At 44.1% G+C, this 25,553-nt stretch overlaps 1 protein-coding gene across 6 annotated transcripts in view; it reads right to left on the bottom strand.

Moving 5' to 3' along the window:
* Positions 1-25,553, bottom strand: part of PDE8B (phosphodiesterase 8B) — a 165,020-nt gene that overhangs the window by 19,633 nt on the left and 119,834 nt on the right. For all 6 annotated transcript variants that reach the window (XM_039542831.1, XM_039542830.1, XM_039542829.1 and 3 more), the window contains exons 11-14: positions 17,178-17,229; positions 3,505-3,582; positions 1,272-1,348; positions 411-575 (exon numbers count right to left, since the gene is read on the bottom strand). In XM_039542831.1, coding sequence (XP_039398765.1) covers positions 411-575; positions 1,272-1,348; positions 3,505-3,582; positions 17,178-17,229 — 372 coding nt within the window. The remainder of the gene's footprint in view (positions 1-410; positions 576-1,271; positions 1,349-3,504; positions 3,583-17,177; positions 17,230-25,553) is intronic.

Here is a 25,553-nt window from a genome sequence, read left to right on the forward strand (position 1 = left end):
CAGTTTAATTGCAGTGCAGTGATTGGGTAATACTTCCTTAAAAATTTTCAGGAACTTGGGATACTACTGATTAGGTTATCAATATATGTAGTTTCCAATGGAACTAAACAGTTAGTCACATAAGAGTAGCAGTGTTTCCAAGCCAACTGACTGTTACTATTGCTGTTTTTCAATCTTCATGCTTACTGGTGCCTCTCCGGTCAACTTAACTGGTGTGGCCTAAATGCAAGGCAAGTAGGGAAAGCTGAATCGTAGTCCCTGTTCCCCCTGAAGGTAAAGGCACTATAGCTGATGAATCCTCAGTCAGTCAGATGGAAGCAGGGATTCCCTTGCCCCCGTGGTGGAAGAAAGATACCCATGATGTCAGATCAGTTAGTTGATGTGTGTTTAAATGTTCTTTTCCTACTCACAGTCATCAGACCTCCAACAAGATCGCTTGTATGAGGATCTTCATCTTTGGTACCTAGCTGAGGGGAGTAAAGTTCTGTTGTCCGTAAGATTTCCAAAACTCTGTCCAAAGCCTCTGCTACTGTGACGGGGCTGTTCTCCTGGGCAGTATTGATAATGTTAATAACCTGAGGGGGTGGGAGGGAAGAGTGAAACCAGATTGTTCCCTTCATATTATTACAAAATCTTAATCCCCACAACATTTACAGTGACAGCATTCAGTATACTTTGTTATTTCACACTTTGTAGAGGTCCTATGGTCACCCCAAATACTAAGTATATTATATAAACAACCAGAGTCTAGATTTTCTGAATTTGAATTCCCCCATCTTACATTCCATTGTTTTGCTGCTTTAAACAGCAGATAGGTGAAGAGAAACCTACTGAGGAACTAAGGGGACCAGGAGCCTGAGTGAAGAGAGGTGTGAATGCCTAGCCTAGGCATCCTTATTAGAAGTTGTGTGTCTGGGCCCAAGGTAATGCCACCAGACTACTGAGACCCAATAAACTATGGGACTATACAGGTCTCCAGATAAAGAATCCAGGCCAGAATGCAAACAAGGTGATTGTGGAGGCAAAGCTATGATTTTCTAAATGGCTCTCAATATAAAAGGAAGAGAAAACAGGCCACACAGATATTCTATCTCATGGCTATGATTTAGAAGGAGACCCCCCAAAGAGGATATTTGTAACAAAGTAAATAAAATTGAGACCCACAATTTCTACAGTCTCTTTGCAGAAAAATATGTGGGTGTTTTTATAACAAAGATAGTACCAAACCCTGAGTTTGACATACAGTAGCAGTCAGTGATACATTTTTTTACCTTTGTGATGGGTGCTTCTATTGTCATTGAGTGGATTCTCGCCATCGATGAATACCGACGATTCTGTAAGCTTGGCGCTGAATTTGCATAAAATATACAGATTGAGATTCTGACACTGCACGTAACACAGAACACATTTAAATGAGACAGCCCTATGAGTCACTAGCACATAGAGACCGTCATTGGGATCGACCTAACAAAATATGCCCTTAGCTAGCCCAGGGGTTCGTAGTTGCTTAATGCCCTGCACACGAGGGTCCAGCAGGAAGCTATCAGCAGTCACTAGCACCACCACTGCAGCTGATTCAGTTGAGTACTGTATATATTCATTCATAAGCCAAATTTTTTAGTAAAAAAAGGGAAGCACCAAAGAAGGGGGTTGGCTTATGAACAGGAATAGAGAGGGAGAGGTGGGACACAGCCCCTCCCCCCAGAGTAGGCTGTGGCCGCACCACCTGGCCTGCCAGAGCACGCTGCGGCCATGCTGCCCGGCCAAGCCCACTGGAGCATGCTGCGGCCGCGCCACCTGGTCTGGCTCACCGGAGCAGGCTGCAGCCACGCTGCCCAGCCTGCTGGAGCAGCTCCAGCCCAGCCAGAGACATCCTCCCCTGGTCCTCCCCAGATAAGGTGGGAAGGGATGGGATGGGGAGAATGTGGGGGTCCTGGGCTAGGAGTGGGACCTATTGGGGGGTGATCAGAGGGGTTACTCCCCTAAGCCCTAGCTTCTCTCCCCCAAAAAACATTTCCCCACCAGTTGCTGTCCCGGCCTGTCAGGGTAAGCAGCTGGCGCGCCAGGACACTTTTGTTTACTTAGGTTTACCTCTGTGCCTGCGGACGCTCGAGGTAAACAAATCGTCTCAGCCCACCAGTGGCTTATCCTGATGGCCTGGGAGCCAAAGTTTGCCAACCCCTGAATTATAGGGTCGGCTTATGAACGGGTCATAAACATTGTCCATTTTTACTTATCCATCTTGGGGGGGTCGGCTTATAAATGAACTGGCTTATGATCGGGTATATACGGTATATTGGTGCTTATTATTAGGGGCTTGTCTACATGGGAATACTCAGGAAACTTAATCTGAGTTAACGGAAGCTGTAAATTTTAATGGATTAGTTAAAGCCACATTAAATACCTGTGTGGACACTCTCCTTCAGAATTAAAATAGCCTTAGTTCAGTTTAGCTTTTCTTTCAACTCTCCCTTCGTTTGTTTCACACCCTGAACCCTCAGACTCTGCCTGGCCACAACCAGGCTCTTAGATCTCTGCAAACTATGATTGCTTGGGAGTGTGTGCAAATGAGCAGAAATGGTGAAAGAAGCCTCTAGCATCACCATCCTCACATCCTATCACAGCGGCCATCCACAAATGGGATAAGGAGCGAGTCTTAACCAGTAGCAATACAGGCCCCCTGCGGGCTGAAGACCCCCACCCAGCAGGGCCGGCTCCAGACCCCAGTGCGCCAAGCGCGCGCGTGGGGCGGCATTTTAACTGGAGGGCGGCAGGCGGGTCCGGCGGACCTTCCGCAGTCATGCCTGCGGGAGGTCCAACGGAGCCGCGGGATGACCGGACCTCCTGCAGGCATGACTGCAGCGGGTGCGCTGGTCCCACGGCTCGTGTGGACCTCCTGCAGGCATGACTGCGGCGGGTGCGCTGGTCCCGCGGCTCGTGTGGACCTCCTGCAGGCGTGCCTGCGCAAGCTCCACCGTAGGCACGGGACCAGCGGCACATCTGCGGGAGGTCCCGCGGAGGTGCGGGACTGGCGCCCGGCAGCGCGAGCGGCGCAGCGCGCCACCCTGCTTGGGGCGGTGGAATTCGTAGAGCCGCCCCTGCCACCCAGGCCCCCACATTGGCCAGTGAAGCTGAACAAGCATAGGAGGAGCACAAGTTGCATCCTTTCAAAGGGGGCACTCCATCATGCATTCTTCCAGAACCCTCCTACCCCTGCTGCAGCACAGCCACGCCTCACCTTCATGCAGGCTGTACATGACCATGCATCATACTGCAAAGTTAGTGTCTACTGCTGTTTTGGGAAGTACCTCAAAATTCAACATAAATGGATAACAAAAACGTTGGAAGAAATGTCAAAGGTCACTTGTGTCTCTCAATCAGTAGCTCAGGAGCATGCTATTGCTGTTTAGTGCATCTGTCCTGTTTAACTCTGTATTTTGATTGCTCAGGTCACTTGCTTTCTGTATTTCTAACTCTATTATTTTTGGATTTCTATTTTCTTACCATCGCTGCTTCGAGATGTTATTGATTTGACATCAATTGATTCTTTCCTCCTGTTCTTGCATCTGAAGGAGTGGGATTCTAGAAATATAAAATGAAAACTTTAAAATGACAACAATAATACATACACTGCTCTTCTACTGCCCCTTCCATCTTAAAATCCCAAAGCTCATTATCTTCACAGCCCCCTGTGAGGTAGGGAGATATTGCTAGCTCCATTATACAGATAAATGGAGGCAGAGACAAATTATGGCCAGATTTTTAAAAGATATTTAGGCACCTAAAGATGCAGAGAGTTGCCTAGTGGGAGGAGTGGCACTATATGTTAAAGAAAGTGTAGATTCAAATGAAGTAAAAATCTTAAGCGAATCCACAGGTTCCATAGAGTCTCTATGGATAGAAATTTCATGCTCTAGTAAAAATATAACAGTAGGGATCTATTATCGACCACCTGACCAGGACAGTAATAGTGATGATGAAATGCTAAGGGAAATTAGAGAGGCTATCAAAATTAAGAACCCAATAATAGTGGGGGATTTCAATTATCCCCATATTGACTGGGAACATTTCACTTCAGGACGAAATGCAGAGATAAAATTTCTCGATACTTTAAATGACTGCTTCATGGAGCAGCTGGTACGGGAACCCACAAGGGGAGAGGCGACTCTAGATTTAATCCTGAGTGGAGTGCAGGAGCTGGTCCAAGAGGTAACTATAGCAGGACCACTTGGAAATAGTGACCATAATACAATAGCATTCAACATCCCTGTGGTGGGAAGAACATCTCAACTGCCCAACACTGTGGCCTTTAATTTCAAAAGGGGGAACTATACAAAAATGAGGGGGGTAGTTAGACAAAAGTTAAAAGGTACAGTGACTAAAGTGAAATCCCTGCAAGTTGCGTGGGCCCTTTTTAAAGACAACATAATAGAGGCACAAAAAAAATGAATACAACAAATTAAGAAAAACACTAAAAAAACAAAAAAAGATCCACAGAGTCTTAACAACCATGTAAAATAAGCAGAGAGATATAAAAGACTTCCTTTAAAAGTGGAAGTCAAATCCTAGTGAGGCAAATAGAAAGGAGCACAAACACTGCCAACTTAAGTGCAAGAGTGTAATAAGAAAAGCCAAAGAGGAGTTTGAAGAACGGCTAGCTAAAAACTCCAAAGGTAATAACAAAATGTTTTTTAAGTACATCAGAAGCAGGAAGCCTGCTAAACAACCAGTGGGGCCCCTTGACGATCAAAATACAAAAGGAGCGCTTAAAGATGATAAAGTCATTGCGGAGAAACTAAATGGATTCTTTGCTTCAGTCTTCACGGCTGAGGATGTTAGGGAGATTCCCAAACCTGAGCTGGCCTTTGTAGGTGACAAATCTGAGGAACTGTCACAGATTGAAGTATCACTAGAGGAGGTTTTGGAATTAATTGATAAACTCAACATTAACAAGTCACCGGGACCAGATGGCATTCACCCAAGAGTTCTGAAAGAACTCAAATGTGAAGTTGCGGAACTATTAACTAAGGTTTGTAACCTGTCCTTGAAATCGGCTTCAGTACCCAATGACTGGAAGTTAGCTAATGTAATGCCAATATTTAAAAAGGGCTCTAGGGGTGATCCCGGCAATTACAGACCGGTAAGTCTAACGTCAGTACCGGGCAAATTAGTTGAAACAATAGTAAAGAATAAAATTGTCAGACACATAGAAAAACAAACTCTTGAGCAATAGTCAACATGGTTTCTGTAAAGGGAAATCGTGTCTTACTAATCTATTAGAGTTCTTTGAAGGGGTCAACAAACATGTGGACAAGGGGGATCCGGTGGACATAGTGTACTTAGATTTCCAGAAAGCCTTTGACAAGGTCCCTCACCAAAGGCTCTTACGTAAATTAAGCTGTCATGGGATTAAAGGAAAGGTCCTTTCATGGATTGAGAACTGGTTAAAGGACAGGGAACAAAGGGTAGGAATTAATGGTAAATTCTCAGAATGGAGAGGGGTAACTAGTGGTGTTCCCCAAGGGTCAGTCCTAGGACCAATCCTATTCAATTTATTCATAAATGATCTGGAGAAAGGGGTAAACAGTGAGGTGGCAAAGTTTGCAGATGATACTAAACTACTCAAGATAGTTAAGACCAAAGCAGATTGTGAAGAACTTCAAAAAGATCTCACAAAACTAAGTGATTGGGCAACAAAATGGCAAATGAAATTTAATGTGGATAAATGTAAAGTAATGCACATTGGAAAAAATAACCCCAACTATACATACAACATGATGGGGGCTAATTTAGCAACAACGAGTCAGGAAAAAGATCTTGGAGTTATCGTGGATAGTTCTCTGAAGATGTCCATGCAGTGTGCAGAGGCGGTCAAAAAAGCAAACAGGATGTTAGGAATCATTAAAAAGGGGATAGAGAATAAGACTGAGAATATATTATTGCCCTTATATAAATCCATGGTACGCCCACATCTCAAATACTGTGTACAGATGTGGTCTCCTCACCTCAAAAAAGATATTCTAACACTAGAAAAGGTTCAGAAAAGAGCAACTAAAATGATTAGGGGTTTAGAGAGGGTCCCATATGAGGAAAGATTAAAGAGCCTAGGACTCTTCAGTTTGGAAAAGAGAAGACTATGGGGGGATATGATAGAGGTATATAAAATCATGAGTGATGTTGAGAAAGTGGATAAGGAAAAGTTATTTACTTATTCCCATAATACAAGAACTAGGGGTCACCAAATGAAATTAATAGGCAGCAGGTTTAAAACAAATAAAAGGAAGTTCTTCTTCACGCAGCGCACAGTCAACTTGTGGAACTCCTTACCTGAGGAGGTTGTGAAGGCTAGGACTATAAGAATGTTTAAAAGGGGACTGGATAAATTCATGGTGGCTAAGTCCATAAATGGCTATTAGCCAGGATGGGTAAGAGTGGTGTCCCTAGCCTCTGTTCGTCAGAGGATGGAGATGGACGGCAGGAGAGAGATCACTTGATCATTGCCTGTTAGGTTCACTCCCTCAGGGGCACCTGGCATTGGCCACTGTCGGTAGACAGATACTGGGCTAGATGGACCTTTGATCTGACCCGGTACGGCCTTTCTTATGTTCTTATGGATTTTCAAAATTGCCCAGGGGCTAGATTTTTTTAAATAATTGAAATCAATGGGAGTTCGGTTTAAATACTTTTAAAATCTTGCCCAGGGCAACTAATACCCACTGAAATCAATTAGAGTTAGTTTCTTATGCAGTTTTGAAAATCCCACTAGGTGTTGATCTGCTTCTTTAGGAGCCTAAATACCTTTGAAATCTGGCCCTTAGTAACTTGCCCAAGATCACCCAGAAAGTTGCTGCACACAAAAGACAAGCTACTTAGCCCTGGTCTACACTACGAGTTTAGGTCGAATTTAGCAGCGTTAGCTCAATTTAACCCTGCACCCGTCCACATGACAAAGTTGTTATTTTCGACTTAAAGGGCTGTTAAAATCACTTTCTGTACTCCTCCCCCAACAAGGGGATTAGCGCTGAAATTGACCTTGCCGGGTCGAATTTGGGGTAGTGTGAACGCAATTCGACGGTATTGGCCTCCTGGAGCTATCCCAGAGTGCTCCATTGTGACTGCTCTGGACAGCACTCTCAACTCAGATGCACTGGCCAGGTAGACAGGAAAAGGCCCACAAACTTTTGAATCTCATTTCCTGTTTGGCCAGCGTGGCGATCTGCAGGTGAGTGCAGATCTCATCAGCAGAGGTGACCATGATGGAGTCCCAGAATCACAAAAGAGCCCCAGCATGGACCAAACGGGAGGTACGGGATCTGATCACTGTATGGGGAGATGAATCCATGCCATCAGAACTCCGTTCAAAAAGATGAAATGCTCAAACATTTGAAAAAAATCTCAAAGGGCATGAAGGACAGAGGCTATAACAGGGACCCGCAGCAGTGCCACGTGAAACTTAAGGAGCTGAGGCAAGCCTACCAAAAAAAACAGAGGCAAATGGCTACTCCGGGTCAGAGCCCCAGACGTGCCGCTTCTATGATGAGCTACATGCCATTCTAGGTGGTGCAGCCAGAACTACCCCACCCCTGTGCTATGACTCCGTCAATGGAGTAGCATGCAACAGGGATGCGGGTTTTGGGGACAAGGAAGATGATGAGGAGGAGGTTGATGATCGCTCACAGCAAGGAAGCGAAGAAACCGTTTTCCCCGACAGCCAGGAACTGTTTCTCACCCAGGACTTGGAGTCAGTACCCCCTGAATCCACTCAAGGCTGCCTCCCGGACCCATTAGGTGGAGAAAGGACCTAGTGAGTGTACCTTTGTAAATATTATACATGGTTTAAAAGCAAGCGTGTTTAATGATTAATTTGCCCTGGCATTCTCAGCCAGTACAGCTACTGGAAGAGTCTTCTAACGTGTCTGGGGATGGAGCAGAAATCCTCCAGGGACATTTCCATAAAGCTCTCCTGGATGTACTCCCAAAGCCTTTGTTTCTGGGGAGGGCAGCCTTATTCTGTCCTCCACGGTAGGACACTTTACCATGCCAGGCCAGTAGCACGTAGTCTGGAATCATTGCATAACAAAGCATGGCAGCGTATGGTCCCAGTGTTTGCTGGCATTCAAACAACATCCGTTCTTTATCTCTCTGTTATCCTCAGGAGAGTGATATCATTCCTGATCATCTGGTTGAAGTAGGGTGATTTTATTAAGGGCACATTCAGAGGTGCCTGTTCCTGCTGGGCTGTTTGCCTGTGGCTGAACAGAAAAGTTCCCCGCTGTTAGCCATGCGGTGGGAGGAGGGGTGAAGCGACCATCCCAGAGAGAGAGAGAGAGAGAGAGAGATGGGTTTGTGCTGCACATTAACCCAAAAACCGCAGCCCCTCTTCCTTTTAAATGGCTAACCCAATGGCTGCTTGGCATGGGAAATGAGGCCACTGCTGCTTGAAACCATTCCCACATGTTATGAAGGTTAAAGAAGCCAAAAGACTGTGTCTTACCATGGCTGCCTGCAAGCCAAATTCTGTTGCCCGGCCCTGCACGAAAGGTGTCTCACACCAAACTGACATACCCTCAATAAGAGGCAAAATGCGACCTTCTACCGAAAGCACATGTACTATGTAATGTTAACAGCAAGGTTTACTGTGAAAGAGTCTACCCATTGTTCTCTAACATGTGTCTTTTTAACTACCACTCACACTTTTTTTTTATTCCACCAGTTGCAAGTGTTTCAACGCTCACACTGTCTTCTGCTTCCCAGAGGCTAGCGAATATTAGAAGGCAAAAACAAAAAACAACGCTCTCACAATGAAATGTTCTTTGAGCTCATGCAGTCCCTCCCACGCTGAAAGAGCCCAGCAGAATGCGTGGAGGCAGACAATGTCAGACTCCAGGAAAGCACAATATGAATGCAAGGACAGGTGGTGGGCTGAAGATAATAAGTGGCAGGCTGAAGATTATAGGTGACATCAGCTTGGTGACAGAAGGCAAGAGGCAATGCTGAGGCTACTGGAGGAACAAACTGATATGCTCTGGCGTATGGTTGAGGTTCAGGAAAGGCAGCTTGAGCACAGACCGCCGCTATAGCCCCTGTGTAACCAATCACCCTACTCCCCAAGTTCCATAGCCTCCTCACCCAGATGCCCAAGAACGCGGTGGCTGGGGGGGCCTCCAGGCACGCAACCATTCCACCCCAGAAGATTGCCCAAGCAACAGAAAGCTGGCATTCAATAAGTTTTAAAGTGCAATGTGGCCTTGTCCTTCCCTCCTCCCCCACCCCACCCAGTGCTTCTCTCCTCCCCCCCGCTCCAGGGCTACCTTGGCAGTTATCCCCCATTTGTGTGATGAATTAATAAAGAATGTATGAATGTGAAGCAACAATGACTTTATTGCCTCTGCAAGCGGTGATCGAAGGGGGGAAGGGGAGGGTGGTTAGCTTACAGGGAAGTAGAGTGAACCAAGGGGGGGTGCAGGTCATCAAGGAGAAACAAACAGAACTTTCACACCATAGCCTGGCCAGTCATGAAACTGGTTTTCAAAGCTTCTCTGATGTGCACCGCGCCCTCCTGTACTCTGCTAACTGCCCTGGTGTCTGGCTGCACGTAATCAGCGGCCCGCAATTTGCCTCAACCTCCCACCCCGCCATAATCGTCTCCCCATTACTCTCACAGATATTGTGGAGCGCACAGCAAGCGGTAATAACAATGGGAATATTGGTTTCGATGAGGTCTATCCGAGTCAGTAAACTGCACCAGTGTGCTTTTAAACATCCAAATGCACATTCTACCACCATTCTGCACTTGCTCAGCCTATAGTTGAACAGCTCCTGACTACTGTCCAGGCTGCCTGTGTACACCTTCATGATCCACGGCATTAAGGGGCAGGCTGGGTCCCCAAGGATAACTATAGGCATTTCAGCATCCTCAACGGTTATTTTCTGGTCTGGGAAGAAAGTCCCTTGCTGCAGCTTTTGAAACAGACCAGAGTTCCCGAAGATGCGAGTGTCATGTACCTTTCCCAGCCATCCCATGTTGATGTTGGTGAAACATCCCTTGTGATCCACCAGTGCTTGCAGCACCATTGAAAAGTACCCCTTTCGGTTTACGTACTTGCTGTTTTGGTGCTCCGGTGCCAAGACAGGGATATGGGTTCCGTCTATTGCCCCACCACAGTTAGGGAATCCCATTGCAGTAAAGCCATCCACTATGACCTGCACATTTCCCAGAGTCACTACCCTTGAAATCAGCAGCAATTTGATTGCATTGGCTACTTGGATCACAGCAGCCCCCACAGTAGATTTGCCCACTCCAAATTGATTCCCGACTGACCGGTAGCTGTCTGGCATTGCAAGCTTCCACAGGGCTATTGCCACTCGCTTGTGAACTCTAAGGGCTGCTCTCATCTTGGTATTCTTATGCTTCAGGGCAGGGGAAAGCAAGTCACAAAGTTCCATGAAAGTGCCCTTACGCATGCGCAAGTTTCGCAGCCACTGGGAATCGTCCCAGACATGCAACACTATTCGGTCCCACCAGTCTGTGCTTGTTTCCTGGGCCCAGAATCGGTGTTCCACGGCATGAATCTGCCCCATTAACATCACGATGTCTACATTGCTAGGGCCTGTACTTTGAGAGAAGTCTGTGTCCATGTCCTCATCACTCTTGTCACTGTGCTGCCGTCGCCTTCTCGCCTGGTTTTGCTTTTTCAGGTTCTGGTTCTGCATATACTGCAGGATAATGCGTGTGGTATTTACAGTGCTCATAATTTCAGCGGTTATCTGAGCAGGCTCCATGCTTGCCAGGCTATGGCATCTGTGCTGAAAAAAGGCACGAAACGATTGTCTGTTGTTGCTCTGATGGAGGGAGGGGCGACTGATGACATGGCTTACAGGGTTGTCACCCAGAATGGCCCCCTCAAGGATTGAACTCAAAGCCCTGGGTTTAGCAGGCCAATGCTCAAACCACTGAGCTATCCCTCCCCACACTATTCATGGAGGGAGAGGGGGAGCAAATGAATACAAAACAAATCTGGTCTCTATTTTTTGATCCACTCCATCTCTCTTATACATCTTAGACTGGCAGCAGACGGTGCAGTACGACTGCTGGTCATCGTCGTCTCCAACTGCTCGCTAGAAGATGGTGCAGTATGACTGCTGGCCATTGTCATCTCCCATTTATGTCCATGCACCCCCGACCGACCTCACCGAGGTCAGCTAAAAGAGCACCCAGGAGATGACGACAACGGCTACCAGTTGTAATGCACCATCTGCTGCCAAAAGGCAATGAGCTGCTGCTGTGTAGCACTGCAGTACCGTGTCTGCCAGCAGCACCCAGGAGACGTATGGTGACAGTGAGCTGAGCGGGCTCCATGCTTGCTGTGGTTTGTCATCTGCACGGGTAACCCAGGAAAAAAGGCAAGAAACCATTTATTGCCATTGCTTTCACAGGGAGTGGGGGCGGTCGACATTTACCCAGAACCACCCACGACAATGTTTTTGCCTCATCAGGCATTGGGAGCGCAACCCAGAATTCCAATGGGCGGCAGAGACTGTGGGAACTGTGGGATAGCTACCCACAGTGTAATGCTCCAAAAGTTGACACTAGCCTCGGTACTGTGGACACACTCCGCTGACTTAATAGTCTTAATGGTCTTAAGTGAGGACACACAATCGACTGTATAAAATCAATTTCTAAAAAATCAACTTCTATAAATTTGACCTAATTTCGTAGTGTAGACATACCCTTGGTCTCCTGACTCCCAATCCTGTTCTTTAACCAGAAGACTGTCCTGCCTCTCCACATGGAACTGAGCTGGACATTTTTTTATTGCATTGAGTATTTATATTTAAAAAAAAAAAGAGAATTACAGTGATTAAAAACAATCAAGTCAATTGCTGCCAAACAATTAGTTACAAACCAAACCACCATTCCTGACATTGACAAGAGAGAAAATTCCCATCTATCAGAAATAGTCATAAAACAGATGCACTTTACATGCCTCATGATAATCTTAAAAGGATAATCTGGTAAAATTCTAGATTTTTTTCCCAGACACATGACCACAGTTTACCTTACATTGTAAAATAATTTCCACCTATCTATCTACACATATTTCTAAAATGCCCATCATTGCAGTATCGGAAGTGCCAGTCAGTCACAGATCACAGAGAACTAAAGGATAATCATAATTTAAAGGATTAGGACTATCATTAAATTGATATTTATTAACTTTATGTGATGCTGGAGGTATGCATCTAATGTGAACATACAATAGTATAAAGATATAATATTATAATGTACACAGTACTATTGGTTGGAAGCTTAATGGTATATGATTTTACTAAAATGTCTTAGAATTTAAAATAATGTAAACTATAAATATAGTAAATATTGTAAAGGGACTAAAATTGATCAAAAGTTTGTTTTAAGAATGCTCTTTAGATGCTGTGATTCAGTGACACTAAAAAGTTAGGTCAACCCAACTACATCCCTCAGAGGTGTGAAAAATCTACATTCCTAAGTGACACAGTTAAGATGACTTCACCCCGATGTAAACAGCACTAGGTTGATGAAAGTATTCTTTCATTGACCTAGCCACTGCATCTCGGGAGGTGGATTACCTATGCCAACAGGAGAACCTCTCCCGTTGGTGTAGGTAGTATCTTCACTATGTCAGCTCTGCTACTGTAGCATATCAAGTGTAGACAAGCCCTGAGAGTAGCTTTTTCCCATTAGAGGTCCAAGGTTACTTTAAAATCCCCAAATTTCCTGTACAAGAAGGTGACAAGGGTTTTATCTTATTCCACACAGTGGTAAAAGTTTGAAAGCCACTTTCCTGAATTTACTGAGTTGCATTAAGGGATCAAGATCCCAGCTCCTCTGTTACATTCTTGCTACTGGTTGTGATTACTGCTACTGATTTGTAGGTGTAATAATCCAATTATGCATGGAGCTATACCATCATCCCTTCTCCCCACCTGTTTGTTCACCCACCTGCTAAGTCTTGTCTTTAGGTCCCAATCCTGCATGCACTTATGCAAGTGCTTATCTTTAAACATCTGAGTAATCCTATTGACTTCAGCAGGACTACACACATGCTTCAGCTCAAGCATTATACAACAACCCTGTGCAGGACTGGGGCCTTAGGTTGTAAAGTCAACTGAGGCAGGGACCATTATTTACTATATGTTTGTACAATGCCTCATACAATGGGGTCCTGGCCTGGCTGAGGCCTTCAGGTTCTAACAAAATATAATAAATAAGAACATAAGAACGGCCGTACCGGGTCAGACCAAAGGTCCATCTAGCCCAGTATCCGTTTACCGACAGTGGCCAATGCCAGGTGCCCCAGAGGGAGTGAACCTAACAGGCAATGATCAAGTGATCTCTCTCCTGCCATCCATCTCCATCCTCTGACGAACAGAGGCTAGGGACACCATTCTTACCCATCCTAGCTAATAGCTATTTATGGACTTAGCCACCATGAATTTATCCAGTCCCCTTTTAAACATTCTTATAGTCCTAGCCTTCACAACCTCCTCAGGTAAGGAGTTCCACAAGTTGACTGTGCGCTGCGTGAAGAAGAACTTCCTTTTGTTTTAAACCTGCTGCCTATTAATTTCATTTGGTGACCCCTAGTTCTTGTATTATGGGAATAAGTAAATAACTTTTCCTTATCCACTTTCTCAACATCACTCATGATTTTATATACCTCTATCATGTCCCCCCTTAGTCTTCTCTTTTCCAAGCTGAAGAGTCCTAGCCTCTTTAATCTTTCCTCGTATGGGACCCTCTCCAAACCCCTAATCATTTTAGTTGCCCTTTTCTGAACCTTTTCTAGCTAGAATATCTTTTTTGAGGTGAGGAGACCACATCTGTACACAGTATTCGAGATGTGGACGTACCATGGTGTAACGGGTCGGACTCACCCCTGCGGCGCCTCCTACTGGTTGCTCTGGGGAATTAGCTCTATTCCAGCCCGGAGCGCCCTCTGCAGGCCAGTGATCCACCTGTTTGCTACTGGCCCGAGTCCCTCCCAGGACCCCGGTGCCCCTTTAACCTGTAACTGGGTTTCCCCCTCCCCAGGGAACCCCCACCTTCTATCCCCACCTTGACTCAGTGTATGGCTACTGCCAGTCATTGTCTAGCCCCACACTCTGGGGCAGACTGCAGTCTCAGCCAACTCATCCCTGGCAACGAGGATTTGGACCTGCTGCTTTGTCCTGCCCCTGGGCTGCCCTCTGCAACCCACAGTACCTTTGGCCTATAGCTAGGCTGCAGCCTGGGGCTTTCCAGGCTGGAGCTCCCCAGCTCCTCAGCCTTTCCCCAGCCCTGCTTCACTCAGGTACCTTCTCTCTAGTTTCCAGCAGCCAGGCCCATCTTGCTTAGCTAGTGATGTATTTGGTCCTATGTTGTATTCTGACCAAATGCATATAACCCAACAACCATCATGGGGAGGCGGAGGGGAGGGGGGATTCTGAGAAGGGCTACAAAATCCCCACACTCTTTAAAAAACCAAGAGCGAAACCAGGCACTCTATGCTTACCCTCACTGAACTGAAGTCTTTGCTAATAGGTTAATACCATATTTTAAAAGTTTTCTAAATACTGAGATGGAATATCATTAAGGTACAGTTATGCGGCAAAAGTGTGATTTGTTGGCATATAACCATAAACATCCCAAAGCAAGAAATAACAGGCAACTTAAAATAAAGTCACTGCAAGGAGGTGGGGGTGAGTTTGAAGCACTAGTCTTGCTTTCTAGAAGAATGAATTAGGTGTTCACATGAAGAGAGCAAGATGACCCTTGTCGAGGTCACAAGAACCTGAACAGAGATTGCTGTGTGGTGAAGTCTTGGGGTGGAATAAGTAATGATGTTAAGGTCAAGATTGAGATGCAATGACAATTTTGGTGGAGGAAGACTGCCCAGCATTGGCCTTTAGCGAACCATCAATGTCTTGTTTGCATGAGCAGATACAGTACATAAAGAAGATTTTATACAAAGGCAACAACTTTAATAGAAAACTTCTGTTGAACATTGAGATGAAGATTTATTTATGACTTGGTGATTAGAAGGTCTCCTACTGTAGATACATTTTCAATGAATCATGACAACTTCAAGATTTTCTATTTTCATTGCACTCCATAATCACCGACATGACTTCATTCAGTGTGCCTTCCTGTTCTTACTGACTCTGTGTCACATTGAGAGGGTGGAATCAAAATGTATTATAGAAGCTGTAAAATATACTAGTAAACAGTAACATCGTGACCATTTCAGCATTCTGCAATTTGAATCACAGGCATCCCCATCTTCCCTCATTTCCAGATTCTATAGCCAGTAAAGGAAAGGTGGAAAAGAAGGATGCCATTTATTATAAGAACATAGTGTTAGGAGCAAATAGCATAACACAACATGAATCATTTTTTATTGCAGTGATTGTAATAGGAACAGGAAATTGCACACAGTTTTACTACTACTATTACTATCTTACACCATAAATATCTCAGTGTTTTACAAATATTAATAAACATCCTTAAAAGGTAGGTAAGGGATCACTTCAACCACTACTGGAAAACAGTGACCCTCTAAATGAAATACAGGCGCTATTTAACAGTGCACAGCAGCATACCACCATGATTTGGGGCAGGAAAGGTTTAGATACTACACCCAAAAACTCTGATGATGGGGGAAGTATAAGAACCTAAGAGAGTCAAACAGAAAAAGGAAGGAAGCTGTATCTGTTTAAAACAGCAGATCATTTAGATCAATAAAAGATGTTTACAACCCTAAAAACTGATCTTGTGCCCCTTCCTCCTCAGATAAAATACTTTTATTACCTAACAGTGCATGTTTTCTGAAAAAGTGAATGTCTTAGCTTCCCCTGGATACTAGGATACATTAAATAACTTCTGGGACAAACTTTTGGCTGAGAACTTGAACATGATAACTTTCTGCAAGGAGACTATATGTACAGAATCAGAATCTTAGGACTGGAAGAGACCTCACGAGGTCTTCTAGTCCAGTCCCCATCACTCAAGGCAGAACTAAATATTATCTAGAACATCCCTATCTTACCTGCTCTTGAAAATCTCCAACAATAGAGATTCCACAACCTCCCTAGGCAATTTATTCTAGTGCTTACCACCCTGACAGGAAGTTTTTCCTAACGTCCACCCGAAACCACCCTTGCTGCAATTTAAGCCCATTGCTTCTTGCCCTATCCTCAGAGGTTAACAAGAACGATTCTTCTCCCTCTTCCTTGTAACAACCTTTTATGTATGTAACTTACTTACATGGAAATTACAAGTAACTACATAATGAATGCATTTTACACTTCATTCACTATTAAATTTTAACTGTCCTTAAATGATGTAAAGGAAAGTTGAAAAACAGTTAAAATTAATACAATTTGTCTTGTAACCAAACAACATGACATAAGGTAGTAAGCCTAAGAAACGCAAGCAAAGGAACCAATGTCAGATTAGGAATTAGAAAGCAGGAATTCCCAACTTTCAGTCCTGAATTCAACATCTCATTCTCAACACCAAGAACACACCAGAACTGGCTCTTTAGAGGAGAGTCAGCCATACATAGACAAGTTTTAGTGACCCATTTGCTTTTCTTACAGCCCTTTAATGGTCCTAACTTGGAAGTAGGGTGACCAGACAGCAAATGTGAAAAATCGGGATGGGGGTGGGGGATAATAGGAGCCTATATAAGAAAAAGACCCCATAATCAGGACTGTCCCTATAAAATCGGGACATCTGGTCACCCTACTTGGAAGGCATTAGGCCAAATCCTCCATTGGCATAAATCAGTATAGCACCCTTCAGTTCAGGCAGTGGATCTATGCCAATTTATACCAGCTAAAGATCTGACCCACTATTAAATACAACTACAACTGTTGTATTTTAACGCTGAGCACTGGCTAAGTGCTCTATGCCATAAAATAAAGGTAATATAAAAGTGGGGACTATTACTCAAAACTTGTTTATAAGTGATACACATTGTTTAGCAATACATTGCCAGTTGGCCTGTCAGTCAGTCATGGGCCAGCCCCTCTGATGGGGTAACACCACTGGACTGAACAGAATGGAGCTACACTGATTTATACAAGCAAAGAATCTGGCCTCATTTTGTTTTTAAAATGAAGAAGCATATATAGATAAATGATCATATTCTAACCTGCCTGTGAATTGCCTCCTGCATACTTCTCATCACGATGAATCTTGTAGAGCTGAAGTGGTATCAAAAGTAAAATATGTAAAAAAGAAAACATTTAAAAGGGTTACATTCAATATGATCCTCAACAAGCATTGTCTGTTCAATTATTTGCAAAAATTCTTTTAAAAAGATTCTATAGATATAATTGCATTCTAAGAAGAAAGAGCAACAATGTCAGAAGCAACAAGCACACGGCATAGGAAATTACAGATACTGTTGTGCTTTTATGCATTATGAGTGCTTTTCTGTTTGATGTCTGTGACTGTAAGGGAACAGACATTCATTTTTAATTGTGTTTTCCTAAGTCAGTCACCCTGAAATAGTGACTTCCCTCAATAAAAAGTAAAAAAAAAAATATATCAGGTACTTTTTGACTACTCTACTGTAATTTAAAAACTGCTTTCCTGGTACTGTATAAACCAATTTTGCAAGTCCATTTTCAAGGACCAGTGATGCACTGGCCTTGTGAAAAATCCCTTGGGTGGGGAAATTACCTGATTCTGATGAAATTTGCTGCATGTTCCTGGATAATGTTTAATCATCCTCGTTGATCCTAAGATTACTAAGGTCTTTTTTTTTTTTTTTTTTTTGCTACTGGAGTGCACCAGATTGCTCCACTCTGTATTTAAAATATTTCTCTCGGGCAAGATATCATCACTCCCTTACTAAGTTTTCACATAAACACCAGATTTCAAATTACACAAATTGAACACTACTCTATATTATCAATATGCTCTGTATGTTTCCAGGAATAAAGTATACACTTCTCAGGCAGGATAGACTTAACAGAATTCAATTGCCACATCATGCTGCCTCATTCTCTAGTTATGGTTTTTAGAAAGTATTTTTGTTGAAGTGGGATAACAAGTGAACAGATTGCTCAGTCCCACAACCCTCCTCTCTACAGGCATGCACACCCTTATTTATATGTCGCTAACCAAACACTAAAGGGGAAAGTTGGCTGAAGCCCCTTGCTAAAATAATAGTGGACATTGTATTTTACTCTAGTCACACTAGTAGTAGAGCTGGGTGAAGTGGTCCGTCCAAAACATTTTTTGCCCAAAAATACAGATTCAAGGTAACTGAAACATTGTGTGAATTCACCAAAATTTTTGGCAACCCACCCAAACCCCCCTCCAAATTTTTTTTTAAAGAATCAAAACATTTCAATGTTTTCAAAATGAAACATTTTGATGTTTCGATTAGAAACTACTATTAATTTTGAATTTTACTGTCATTTTTAAAAGATTAAACTCAAAACCAAAACATCTTGTTTGACCCAAAACAAATTCACCCAACACCACTTTTTTGGTTCAGCCAGCAAACCAAAGAAAATAAATAAATATTACTAATAAAATCAGTTATTCACAAAGCTCTAACTAGGAGCTCAGTTTTGCCACCCTTGCTCATGGTGATTAGTACCCTACTCTGATCACACTCCTCATCCACCCTATGCCCATGCGTTAGGTTCTGCAGGAGCATGAAGTTTATGGTAGTGAGTTGGTAAGTCACCTGCCTTGCTACCTCTGAGTTACAGGGAATCATGTGGGGCTGCACCTAGCCCTGAGCAGCCTGCATACTGTCTGTCTGACATAGCACACTGCAATATACAAATGAAGGAGGAGTCAAAGAAAGCAATGGTGTATGCAAATGGACACTGTCCACATTCCCTAGGTCAGCAGAGGCTAGTAGCATGTACATCCCAAGTGTTTTAAACCTATGTCGTCGACACGCACAGCTGCAGCAGTTTGCCCTGCCAGCTGCATTCAGTCAAGGAATGTGGCAGCTCACACAGGACACAAATGGTCAGCTAACCCTCAGTATCCTTTTGGGACAAGAGAGGTGAGCCCCAGGACAGTGCTAGAGCATCCCCAGTCACTCTGAGGAGACAGGGCCGCTCAAGGCTTCACAATGCAAGTGAAGGCAGACTTTTCCAAGAACTTCTAGGATCGCTGTAGGCCCCTCTGGGTTGTAATGTCAAACCTGTCCCTTTTACATCCCCAGGGGGGTGCAGCAGAAGCCATTCCCATGCCTTATGCCCACAAAATGTACTGCAAGGGCATGGCATAGCTTACACCATTATAGGAGTAGCCTGCGCAGTCACCTGTGCTCCATAGGGTTTGCCTCATAGCCCTCTGCGAGCAGTCCCATCAAAAGGACTACTTATGTAGTAAGGTATGGTTCTCTGTGGGTGCAGGTGGCAGCACTGGGCCCAAAATGAGGGATAGAGCCTGCTTAATCGTTCACATCCACCATGCTGAAAAGAAGGGGTGGGGAAGAAGTGGCAGAAACAGCTACAAGAAGCCAACTATTTCACAGTGGTTATTCAGCATGAATAATGCCAGAAAGGGTTACAATAGCCTAAACAGGATATCCTTTGATCAAAGACAGTTTTGCTGGGTTAGATCTTTGTTATGGCCTAAAGCAATATGCCATGGCAAAGTATGGTGTGAAATGATGCCACGTCAAATGTTGTATCAGTGAAAGCATGTGAGATATTTAACTATCTAATGTTTTTCACAAAAATTTCTGCTGGGGTGGGGAGGCTTTGGGGGGGGGCGCTAAAAAATAATTCAAGGCATTTCAACAAGCTTCACGGCAATGTCGAGGTGATGTTTACTGCACACATCCCACTGGTATAGTGTGTGCAAAAACAGCTGCTGTGGGCTCAAACTGAAAGTTCTCTGGGGAATAGTTTGAACCCTTAGGGAATCAAATTCCTAGACTATATGGACAAAGGTGAGCATTGTGATAATCTAATCTGATCACCTGCATAACACAGGCCAGAGGACTTGGATGAATTCATTCTTATTTGAACTAGAGTTCAGAAAAACATCCAATCTTGATTTTAAAGTGTCTAAGTGATGAAGACTCCACCACAACCCTTGGTTACTTGTTCCACTGATTAATTACCCTCACTGTTAAAAACATGCACCTTATTTCTAGTTTGAATTTGTCCAGTTTCAACTTCCAGCCAGTGGATTATGTTATACCTTTGTCTGCAAAGGAGAAGACTCTTCAATTATAAAATTTGTTTCCCCATACAAAAATGTATACATTGTGATCAAGTCACCCCTTAACCATCTCTTCTGTCTTTAACGCACAACTGCGGGGGACACCTCAGTTTAATAGAAAGCCTCCACCCACTATTCCTGTCAGTGCCCAAGTAAAAGATACATACTAGTTCTGAATACACTCCCCCTTCCCTCAGCCATTCCTCCCCCTGCAGGCAAGAATCCCCCCAGCTGGCCTGAAAGAAGAAGGGAGATTACACATTTAATGTTGAGCCAGTTGGTTGCTAAGGGAGAGGCAGGTGGGAATTTGCAGGTGTGCAAACCTCAGGCTGGATACTACAAGGCCCCAATCCAACAAAGCATGTATTAAGCCTGTGCTTCTTTTTAAGCACCAGTAATGAATTCCCATTCACAAATCTTTACTATGTTATAGTCTTTACTATAATCTTGTACCCAGAAATAAAGTTTTCTATGCACAAATCCTTCATATATTTTTTCTATGTGACAAGTCTGGTATACCAATACATACCTTATAGACGACCATGTAGAAACCTATCTACAATGACATCCCTGATGAAGTGTAACAAATGGCAAAAAACAAATTTCATTTATTTTCACATTTTAAAAAAAAGCGGACAATGCGTGAGAATGTAAGGAGCTGTGTGTGTTTGTGTGTAAAGTCTGAAGTGTTAAATGCAAGCAGTTTTAGGATATATTTTCACTTGGAGCTGGAGGCGTGTGACCCTCAGAACTCCTGAATCCCAGCTGGCAAGGGATTCACTGTCATGTAACAGCAACTCCTAGCAGGCCTGACAAAGTAACTACAGCTAACATATTGCTTTCATAGTATTTATCCATAGAGAGTTTTGTGTAAGATCTTAAACAAAAGCCAGGATCATGCTGGTTAATAATATTGTGTGATGTATATAGGGATGATATTTAAGGGGCTGTGTATATGTACTGAAAATACATCCTGAGTGTCTGTATCAAGGTATGAGTCACCAGCAGAGACAGGTTTTCACTCAGACCAGGAGTGTTTGTTCATCTAGCAACTCACATATAAATTAAGCATTGTATTATTTCACAATGGGCTGGGGTTGCCTGGTGTCCTGTTTTCAAGGTTGACAAACTGCAGCTCTATCAAGCAAATGTTTAACCCTTAGGGGGAAATCATCTACTTTATTAAATAGGAAAGATAAGCACTGATAAGTGTAGACCTAGGATTGCGTTTTACGTTATATCAGTAACCATTTTTGTTTCCACTCATTATCCTTACTCACTATCTCTTAAAACTTAATGCTTGATAATAAACTTATGATTGTTTCACTATAAATATATTTGAGTTATGATGTTATAAATGACCTGATTCTGGGTGGTACCAGTCAAGCTGTGTGTGCACTATTCCTTCAGGGACAGCTTACCTGGTAATTTCTGCATGTCCAGTGACAGGGGCTGCATACAGCAGGGACCACTCCAAGGACTCGGGGTCTGGTGTGTGCCTATCACTAGCCTGCACAGAGAGGGCGAGGTCTGCGGAGACATGGAAGTCACTGCTTGTGCTGCCAGAGGCTGATGGTTTCAGGGAGTTGAACCACAGTAGGCACAGACAAGATAGCTTCACACCAAGGGCAGGTGATAGTGAGGTACCTCACAACCTGGGTACCCCAGACATGTCACAAGGTGTAAATTCCAGCACGAGGAGACATACCTGCTCTAGTTCTGATTGGAGCTAGTGTGCACAAAACAGAGCATAAATAGTGGTGCAAGCTGTGAGTGGGGCTAGCCACCCCAAGTAGGTACCCATCCAAGCTACTACACAGAACACCATCCTTGTAATAATGTGACTAAATGCCATGACTCATATATTCCATAATTAAAGGCCTTTGTTTCATCTGTGACTCTCTCAGCAATAAAAACCATTTGACATCAAGACCATGAACTATGCTTGAACTGTAGATGGATTCATACATTATAGACTTATGACAACTTCAGTGGAGTTACTGCAGACTCGAACTGACAGCAAAATCCAGCCCAGTCAATTGCTGATCTTGCTTTTAGGAACAAATTGCCCTTTATGACCATAATTGGATTACAGGAATTGAACAAATGCCCCTGAAGTCCAGCAATTTATTTGTGATGTTGGGTCACTGTTCTGGCCCAAATTTTATTAACATATCCATAATCCCCCAGTCTGTCATTCCGTGTGCTATTGTACAGCTCAGCAAGAAAGAAGAATGCAGGTTAATCTAGGTACCTCATCATCAGACAGACAAAAACCTACCAAATGAGGCACGCTGGTGGGGAGCACAGCACTAAAAGATAAGTGGAGATCTGCAGAGCCATGATGTCTGCATAGGACAAGACAGCTCAGTGAAGCTTGGAGGCACCACACTACACCGTGCATGTTACTGCTGTTTCAAAAGGTAGCAGCATGAGCTTTCTCCAAGTACTTGCTCTCATGCCTGCAAGCTAACTGAACATGCCCCCTTGCCACCAGTTGTACTAGGTGCAGTATATCCAGGATTTGGAAACAACCAGTATGTGACCATAAGCCTTAGCTAGCTTTAGAGAAGTGCTGATATTTTGTTTTCCATAATCTCGGCTTTCATTTTAACAAATATAAAAGTCTCTAGCTGTTACGGTTATGAAGAAATCTAAAAAATGCGCACCTAGAGTAACCACTGCAGAAATGAGTGATTAAGAACCGAGAAAATAGCGCTAAGAAAAATGAACTGCCCCATTCAGAGAGGGTAGTTCACTATTAGACCTACTTACCAAGGGTCGGGGTAGATTTTCCATCACTGGAAATATTTAAGTCAAGACGGGATGTTTTTCTAAAAGATATGCTCTAGTTCAAACAGGAATTAATTCAGGGAAGTTTTATGCCCTCTGTTATACAGGAGGTCAGACCAGATGATCACAATGTACTGTCTAGCTTTAAAATCTATCAATCTTAGCATTTATTCATGTGCCCACTGATAATTTAAATGTCAACACTGTTAACTGTTTCATTCCTCATGTGAAAAAGGAGAGGGTGGGTCACAGGTCTGCACAATTTTCTGTGAGTGAGGTCTTGTTTTGATGCCAATTGTGACCAGTGTTTGGATCCCAATCAAAAAGGAGCCAAGCCCAAGGAGCTAAGCAGAGACCATGGATATAGTGAAGCTTCTGGAGAACCAGGCAACACATGAGCAGACAGGGAATATCTGCACAGTGAGCGGTATCTTATTTTGTGAACTTGAATACTGTATTAATCACACATCAAAGAAGCTCTCAAACAGCGAATGAAATAAACGAGCAGTGTTGTCTTCCTGAATCTGCACAATAGTGTGAAAACTAGCTCTGGGAAGTATGTATGGCCCCATGTATCTCAATGGGGTGTTAGTTCCAAAACCAAACAATTTAAATGTCAGCATTAGGCTTGTCAACATTAAGGATACACCCACTTTACACTTTGGGAAAGAGTCACTTTACACCAGTGCAGCCCATCCAGGGCCGCGCAGAGGGGGGGGGCAAGAGGGGCAATTTGCCCCAGGCCCCGAGCCCCACAGGGGCCCCCACCAGAGTTTTTCGGGGCCCCCGGAGCGGGGGTCCCTCACTCGCTCCGGGGGGGCCGGCAAACTCTTGCGCGGCCGGGCGCAGGAGCTGCTTCTGCTCCCGGTCTTCGCCGGCGGGGGGGGGGCCTTCCGCTCCAGGGCGGAACGACCCCCCCGCTGGCGAATTGCCGCCGAAGACAGAGCGGGACCCGGCGCCGAAGCGCAGCCCGGTCTTCGGCGGTAATTCGGCGGCGGGGGGCCCTTCCCTTCCGGGACTTGCCGCCAAAGTGCCCCGAAGACGCGCGGCGGGGGCCCCCCTCCGCCGAATTACCGCCGAAGACCGGGCTGCGCTTCGGCGGCGGGTCCCGCTTCGGCGGTAATTCGGCGGCGGGGGGGGGCCGCCACGGGTCTTCGGGGCACTTCGGCGGCGGGTCCCGGAACGGAAGGGCCCCCCGCTGCCGAAGACCCCAGGCCCCCGGAATCCTCTGGGCGGCCCTGAGCCCATCTACCTAGGGATTGCTGACCGGTGCCAAAAATCCCTAAAGTATACAAGCCTTTTGTTAACTATTTCACTCCTGATCAGTTTGACAGAAACACCTCCTAAAATTCTAAAGCCACAATCCCCAAACTGCCTCCTCATACTTCCCTGGATGCCAAACCCTCAAACTGCTCCACACCCAGCCTTCAGCTTTCCTCTTGACTACTTTCACAACATACTGATGTATTTTCAATAGAAAATCCTGCACCATATTGAAAATTAAAAGTGATGGGGCAGAAAAAATATTTTAATTTAATAAAACAACACAGGGGACATTGTAATAATTTAATTTTTTTACTTCCATTTAATTCAATAAAAGATTCAATTTTAATTTTCCTGAGGCTACAAATGAATTTCCAGTCTACCATACTAATGCTGAACAAACACAGAAGTTGGCACAAAAATTCAGGTTATGCTTGTAACAGCGTACCCTGGATCTTGTCTTCCCTTTGTTTGAATCTATCTTTGCCACCAGAGGGTGCAAAGCTGCAATGTCTGAATCCATTGAACAAAATCATTCCTCTCAACTTACTACAAAATAGTCTATTTTTATAAAGGGCAGTTGAATTTGTGGCCCTACCTAAGGACACATTCCCAGCCTCAATGAGCCTGCAATCTAAATAAAAACATCTTTTGAAATTTTCTTCAGTATCGAACAGTGCCTAATTTCCTGGTACAAACAAGAGAGGTTCTTCGTTGTGAATTCAAAAGACTAGCTCATTAACCACAGTTTTGTAAGAAAAGAATTTTCTATTGACCAAAGCAAGCTTTATCTAACTTCACTTGAACATAATGGCCTTAGCTTGTTTTTTTCGTAGGGCCTTTAAACCTCCATGGTTTCCGTTAGGCCTTGATCCTCAAACCTCAAAGGCAGACCCCATCAGCCTTGTAGAGCCCCCAGAAGTAACATGTCAAGGGAGATGCAAAGGAGTGCCAGGGTCTGCCCATGCTAATTAGCTTGACGGCTGAGGTGGCCTTTGTTTACAAATAATTATTCAAATATCAGAAATCAAAACCTTCATAATAGATGCTGCCGCCAGCTCTGCCTAGAATATGCTCAATGTTAATTCAGTTTTAGATCCAAGGTTTTATATACAAGATGGTTTTATATGTACACTTTTCTGCATATTTTAACTGACTTGTGTTGATCAGGTCAATGAACAGAGAGACTGAAGACAACAGAAAAACAAAAATGCACCAACAAAATCCTGTGCGGTTTTGTTTTTAATTTATGTCCTTTACTGCCACT

The sequence above is a fragment of the Mauremys reevesii genome, linkage group 6, assembly GCF_016161935.1.
Source record: "Mauremys reevesii isolate NIE-2019 linkage group 6, ASM1616193v1, whole genome shotgun sequence".
Classification (NCBI taxonomy): domain Eukaryota; kingdom Metazoa; phylum Chordata; order Testudines; family Geoemydidae; genus Mauremys; species Mauremys reevesii.